At 47.8% G+C, this 7,139-nt stretch overlaps 1 protein-coding gene across 1 annotated transcript in view; it reads right to left on the bottom strand.

Annotated features, from left to right (window-relative positions):
- The window catches only part of thrap3b (thyroid hormone receptor associated protein 3b), an 11,972-nt gene extending 5,366 nt beyond the window's left edge, over nucleotides 1–6,606 (bottom strand). The window contains exons 1-4 of the mRNA XM_008423008.2: nucleotides 6,235–6,606; nucleotides 3,524–3,674; nucleotides 676–1,473; nucleotides 1–599 (exon numbers count right to left, since the gene is read on the bottom strand). Of these exons, the coding sequence (XP_008421230.1) occupies nucleotides 1–599; nucleotides 676–1,473; nucleotides 3,524–3,645 (1,519 nt within the window). The 5' untranslated portion in view covers nucleotides 3,646–3,674; nucleotides 6,235–6,606. The remainder of the gene's footprint in view (nucleotides 600–675; nucleotides 1,474–3,523; nucleotides 3,675–6,234) is intronic.
- Nucleotides 6,607–7,139: the final 533 nt, after the last annotated feature.

The raw sequence follows: 7,139 nt of genomic DNA on the forward strand, positions 1-7,139 counted from the left end.
TGGCTGTCTCCTCTAAGCAGCTCATCTTCAGCTCGAACTCCTCCCTGGAGGCGGACAGGCGGTGCGGAGGAGACGGCTCCAGAGCGGGGAACGCTCCAGGGAACAGCGGCCGGTCCTTCTCCTTGGATGTCGTCGGAGGACTCAGGCTCCTCTTGGTCTTCTCCTTCTCCTTCTTCTCCTTCTTCTTGGACTTCTCCTCCTTCTTGGATGAGTGCTTGCGGCTCCGGTACAGCTCTTCCTCCGCTTCATCCACAGCCTCTTCTTCTGCATCTCTGCGGCCTTTCTCTTTGGCCGACTGATAGGATGAGGAGTAGTTTGGCTCGTCGCCCCATTTGCCGAAGATGTCGCGCTCTGTAAGGACGGGTTTGCCATCGGCGTCTTCGTTGATGATCCGGTCCTTCAGGCCCTGCGACTCCAGGAACTCCTCCTCCCCCGGGTCAAAGAAGGGCATAGTCTTGTCGTCTTTGGGATCGGCGTACGGAGACGCGGAGATGCTGAAGATGTCGGAGGACTTGGAGCTTTTCTCGGGGTCGGCGTCCTTCTCCCGGCTGCTCTCCTTCTCAGCTGCTTGCTTCTTCAGCTGCTTCTCAGCCAGGAACCTGGAACAAAGACTCAGGTGAGGTCAACAGTCAGGAGGAAGCTGATTGGATGAAAGCTTGTTGGAAATGGACATACTTCTTAAAAGCTGCGGAGATCCCAGCGCTGTCTCCAGGTTTGGCGTCATCCTTGGAGAAGAAGCCGAAACCGCTGAAGGAGGCCGTCTGTCCGGACTTGGAGGGGGTCTTTCCCGGAGGCGAGACGGAGCCGACGGTCTTCCACATCTGACCGCCGCCGCCTTTGGCCTCCGGGTCCGAAGTGTCCTCCTTCTTGGAGTCCGGACTGCGTCTCTTGGGGCTGGCATCATAGTCGATCCACTTCCCACCAGACGTTTTAGCGATGACGGTGCCGTCGGTGGCTGTTGCCGATTTCTCTGGCTGACTCTCCGGCTGCTTGTCTTTAGAATCCTTGGACTTCTTCCGACTTTTGCTGTCATGGCGTCGGGACGAAGATCGGGAACGGGAGCGGGACGAGTAGCTGGAGTGGCGGGACTGGCGGGACCGGCCGGAGGACGAGCGGTCGGAGTAGCGGGAGCGGCTGCGGCTTCCTGAGCGCTTCTTGGGCGTGCGGGAGCGCGAGTACGGCCTCCTGGGGCTGTGGTGCTCCTGCCGGTCGTGCCAGCCTCCGCCGCCTCCGCCTCCGCCACCTCCACCGCCACCGCCGCCGCCGCCCTGCCAGTTGGACTTGTAGCCGTAGCCTCCTCTTCCTCGGTTCTGGTAGTGGCCGCGCGGGTAGTAGCCGCGGTTGCGGCCGCGGTAGTAGTACGGCCGGCGGTAGCCGCGATTGTAACCCCGGAAGCCTCTGTTGTTGCCCTGGTAGTCCCGGGACGGGTAGTTCCTGTAGCCCGGGGAATGGGAGCGGGAACGGGACCGGGAGCTGGAAACGGGAAGAGAGACGGACAGTCAGGACCAACCGGACACGCTTCAGCTGATCGGACCAATCAAAGCCCTCCAACAGGTCAAATGTAGAGCTCTAACGATTCGAGTACCTCTATTGGTAAAATACCTCGAGGAAAATGTATCTGCCTCGAAGCTTCATTAATAAGTTTTATGACTTCCGCCTCTGACATGCTGATGAAAACTAAGTGTTGGCAGCATAACGTAGAATTTTAAAGTTCGGCCTGGGAGGATTTTGCTGATTGATGATAATGTCCAGGCTTTGTTGTTTTTCAGGGAACCAATCAGCTCCTAAGATAACTGGCGTGATGCCTGGCGTACGGCGGCTTTTCTCCTCCGAGAGCTGCTTCCTGGTGGCCGGTGCTCAGAGCGAACGGCGGGACGACCGATAGAAGCTGTGCTTTAGATGCAAAGCTTTACGGAAGAACCGGAAAATGAAAGTGTGTGTCGGAGCCATCGTGGCGGCACAGAGCTGGTGGAGTCGCCGCTCCCATGGACACAAAGCTTTAAATGGCTGGTGGGCAAGGTGAGAGTTCATCTATTAAAATTCATTTAAACTGACCAAAAGCTGGAGTGTAGACATGTTTTATAAGCGTATTTATTATTGAATTGAATATAATTTCAGATTTTTGTGTAACTTTTCTTCAAGTTAACTTAGAAAATGAGTCATTATTGTTGCAAGTTAATTTTCTAAGCTACAGAAAAGTTATCAGTTATTTTCACATGTATGAAAAATTGGACTGTGTTGATGTCTGATGGTAACTCTGCTGTTACGTTAGATCTACCAATGTTTTATTTTATCAAAACAAGTTGGTCCGATTACTCGATTAATGGTAAGAATCATCCATAGAATATCTGTTTACAAGTCACCTGCTCAGACCAGCAGGGGGGAAGATGGGAAATGCTCAGAGTGAGAGAAACGACTGGAAGCAGCCAGCGGAGACGGGAACGTTTGTCCCGGCAGGACAGTAACCCTTCCTGCTGTTTTCTGAGCGGGAGATAGAAGCAGATTTATTTTAAAGTTCCTTCATCAGCTGATCTGAGTCACCTGCTCAGGAAGAACTCATTAAACACCCTGATCATTCTGCGCTCTGACCAGCTGGAGGCGCCACCACAGCTCTGTGCGCTGTAAAACATCATGGGTATAAAATACCCATGATGTTTTACATCATGGGTATTTTATACCCATGATGTATAAAATACATCATGGGTATAAAGTATAAAGTATACTTTATACCCATGATGCAGTATAAAGTATAAAGTATACTTTATACTTTATACTGCACAAAGTATAAAACATTGTGCAGGTTTCACACTAAAGCTGAGTGCACTGACAAATTTAGAAAACTGTGATGCACAAAAAAGTCCAGATATCTAAAGCTGAGCATTCGCACCTGGCTGCTCACCTTTCCTTTAGAAATCCTGACTTACAGGAACCAGAGCCGCTGCTGCTCCGCCTGTCGCCTCCATGAAAACATCTCAACGTAAATTAGTATAAATAACCTGGAGGTCAGCCGCCACGTGAAGCAGTAACCATGGCAACAGCCTTGTTTGTAGAAGTAATACAGTAGTAAATTATTACTACTGTAAGTTTATCTTTCACAAACTCATGTTTAAGTTAAAAATCTAAAACTTGAGTCAGTCATTGGCCAGCTGAATGTTTTACAGTGCAGCAGAGTTCCTGGTTTTAAACCGGGCCCAACAGAACCGCTGCGATTCTGCTGCTGCACGGGTCGGACGGCACCAAGACGTTTAACTGCTGAACTATCCAGAATCATGAGGTCAATCACCCCCCACAGCGGGGGAGGGAAGAGGGCAAAGGGCAACTAGGCAGTTCGGCCAATCATCGACCAACAGCAGGGAAGATCTGTTTAACCCGTTAGAGCCAACATGGAGACAGACAGAACCACCGGATCAGAACCAGCCCATCAGAACTCCTCCACATATGAAGCCATCCGGTTTATCAGAGCCTGTAGGAGTTCAGTGGATCCGTCCTGAGGTCCAGAACCGGGTCGGTAAACGGGTTCTACCTGTAGTGGCGCTTCCTGGATCTGGAGCGGGAGTGGCTTCGAGACCTGGACCTGGAGTAGGACCTGGATCTGGATCTGGACCGGGATCTGGGTCGGGACGGAGAATCCAGAACCTTGGACATGTCTGCAGTCAGACCAGCTCGATTCTGTCCTGAGGAACAAACAGAGCCATCAGGGTGAGAGCAATACCGGCGGTACCGGGGGGCCTGGGTCCGATCCAACTCGGCCAGAGGAGCAGGAACCAGAGTGGACCTTAACCAGAACCCAGTCCAACAGCAGAACCTTCAGATGGAGCTGGAAGGGAAAGAGATCTGAGGCTACAGGAGAATCAGAGGCACATGCAGGAGGCTCTGCACTGCATGAGTTGCTGCAGACGCTGCATGAGGCGCTGCAGACGCTGCATGAGGCGCTGCAGACGCTGCATGAGGCGCTGCAGACGCTGCATGAGTCGCTGCAGACGCTGCATGAGGCGCTGCAGACGCTGCATGAGGCGCTGCAGACGCTGCATGAGTTGCTGCAGACGCTGCATGAGGCGCTGCAGACGCTGCATGAGGCGCTGCAGACGCTGCAGTTAAAGATTCATTTAGAAATCTATTAAGGTAAAAAAGTGGCATTATGCAGATGAACAAAATGAAACTAAAATAATTGAATTAAATTTCCAAGTAAAAGAAATAATCTGTGTATTCCAGTTGACACATAATAAATGACTCAATTCGTTGACAATTATTTCAATAATCGAGTCATGAGATTAATTATTATTATTATTTATTATTAATAATAATTATTATTAATTATTTCCATCCATCCATTTTCTGCCACTTATCCGGGGTCGGGTCCCATTATTTAATTAATGTAATCATCAAGCTGCCATTTCACATTCTACTATTTTTTGTGATATTTAAAAACCAAATGGAAACCTCGACATCCGACCCGGAGCAGGGAGGAACAGGAAGTAGCAGCAAGGAAAAGGAAGTAGCAGGGAGGAAAAGGAAGTAGCAGCAAGGAAAAGGAAGTAGCAGCAAGGAAAAGGAAGTAGCAGGGAGGAACAGGAAGTAGCAGGAAAAGGAAGTAGCAGGAAGGAACAGGAAGTAGCAGGGAGGAAAAGGAAGTAGCAAGGAGGAACAGGAAGTCACATGGAGTAACAGGGAAGAACAGGAAGTAGCAGGGTGGAACAGGAAGCAACAGGGAGGAACAGAAAGTAACAGGAAGTAGCAGGGAGGAACAGGAAGTAGCAGGAAGGAACAGGAAGTAGCAGGGAGGAACAGAAAGTAACAGGAAGTAGCAGGAAGGAACAGGAAGTAGCAGGAAGTAGCAGGANGGAAGTAGCAGGAAGTAGCAGGAAGGAACAGGAAGTAGCAGGGAGGAACAGAAAGTAACAGGAAGTAGCAGGAAGGAACAGGAAGTAGCAGGAAGAAGCAGGAAATAGCAGGAAGAAGCAGGAAGTAGCGTTCCTCCTGTGAACGACACCAAACTGCTGCTGCAGCTCCGTCTTCCTTAGCGACCCATAAACAGGCCTCTGCCTGCATTGTTGGTCTGTTTTAGGTCTGCCTAGCAACAGTTGCTATGTGCCAAGTAGGCAGCCATAATGGTTTCTGTCCGTCAGTAATGAGACCATTTATTTACATGCACAGGAGAAGGATTTCATGCAAATAAAAGGTCACATGATGCTAATTTAAACATCTGATAATCACAGAGTCAGATTCAAAAATACAAAATAACTACAAATTAATGACCGTTGGTGCTGCACAGGTTTACAGGCAGCACTTTTCCATTTCATCGTCAGATCTGCCATGTTGGATCTAAAACTGCTTTATGATCAGAACATGCGGCTCCTAGAGTCTGCAGATGGACACCCGACCCAACAGAACCATCAGAACCGCCTCTCTGAGCTCCACTCAGTGATCTGTGGCAGGAAGCCATCTTGAATTGCCTCCTTTTCCAAACACATTCAGGGTCTATGTTTATATTCTGATCAATTTTAAACCGGATCAAACTAAGATAATCCAACCAAATTAGAAATATAATCTCACCTTCAATCTGTTTATATTCTGACCCAGTTCTGGATTATTGGACCCATAAAACTGTGATCATGTTGGGCGATCCTGATCAGCTTTAACATTATTTCCTTCATTCCAGACAGAAATGAAGATTATTGTTTAGATTTTGGTTAAAACCGTTTCATTTACCAGAACCAGATAGTCAGCAAGTCAGTATTTACAACTAGCTTTAACCAAAGATGATCATATGTGAAAACCAACAAGGCTACAGGCAGAAAGTCTTCATGTAAACGGTTCATAAAGCAAAACGCATTACTGTATTAAGTTTAGGCATAACAACAGGATTATCAGATTAACTGACTTTGTTCTCAACTATAAAAATGTCAGAATATTCATCAACCCAGGCCAGCATTTGTAAGTTTCGGTTCTGATCCAGGAGCCTAAACTGGCTCAGAGATCAGCTTTACAACGTCTGAACATCCAGAACCTGAAACCAGTTCAAACGTCCAGTTTTCCACATTGAAACAGGAAGTCTGGAAAATGTTCCACAATGAAAACTGAAATCCCAGCAAATCCAGATTAAATGAACCAGATCCACCCCAGGGAGTTCTGTTCGTCTCCGCGGCCGAACCTTTAACCGTTAAACCGATCAATGTCAACCAGGTTCTGAATTTAACCAGCTGCTCGCCCGGCTACAAAATAGGCTCGCTCTACCTTTCTCCTTCTGCGGATGTTCTGGTTCTGTTGATCCGGATGAGAGTTCTGGGGAGCCGCGGAAGGTTCGGGCCCAAACGCCTGCAGCTCTACCGTCTCCTTCCTGGTTCCTCTGCAGCCGAAGCTAACGATGCTAATAGGCTAGCTGCTGTCGGGTCAGCCGTTGGCAGCCCCGATAAACAGCCGAAGGTAAAAACAGGAAACCCGGAGGTCTACTGCTGTGTTACGGCCCATAAACATAAACCAAACGTTGTATCTGTTGGGAAACTGTAGCAAAAAGCTCGGTTCTGGTCGCAGCGAAGTTCAACGGCTTCGAAACAGCGAACTGACGCTAGCTGACGGTAACAGGCGGTCTGGCCAATTCACGCGAGACTTTGTGTGAGCGCAGCCTGAAACACAAACAGAGCGGGAAGAAAGAGACGGGAGACATTTTAGTGCCAAACACCCCGGAGGTCACGCAGCTAAATTAGTCTGACAAACGCCAGTAAGGTCAAAAGAAGCAAAAACTAAAGTAGAACAGAGATATAACCTTTATTGTCCTACAGAGGGGAAATTCAGCTTTAACAGCAGCATCAAAATATTTAGACAAAAGATTAAAAAGGTGTTAAAAATATTAAGTGGGGTAAAATATTAAGATTAACAGTATTGTAAAAGGTAATAAATTGAAAAATGCCCTTAAGTTAACAGAGACAGAAAAAATATCCTGACGGGGTGACTTTTTAAAATACTTAATGTGTGTATTGAACATTAAGAAGACAACAGGCTATTTACAGTACAATATATCAGTACAGAGAAACAGATATTCAGTAACAGCAGAGATGTTGGATAAAGGGATAAATGAAAAATAGATAAATGAAAAAGAGAAATTGAGAAGCTGATATGAAAAATAAATAAATGAAAAATTG

Source organism: Poecilia reticulata, linkage group LG11 (genome assembly GCF_000633615.1).
Source record: "Poecilia reticulata strain Guanapo linkage group LG11, Guppy_female_1.0+MT, whole genome shotgun sequence".
In the NCBI taxonomy this organism is placed as follows: domain Eukaryota; kingdom Metazoa; phylum Chordata; class Actinopteri; order Cyprinodontiformes; family Poeciliidae; genus Poecilia; species Poecilia reticulata.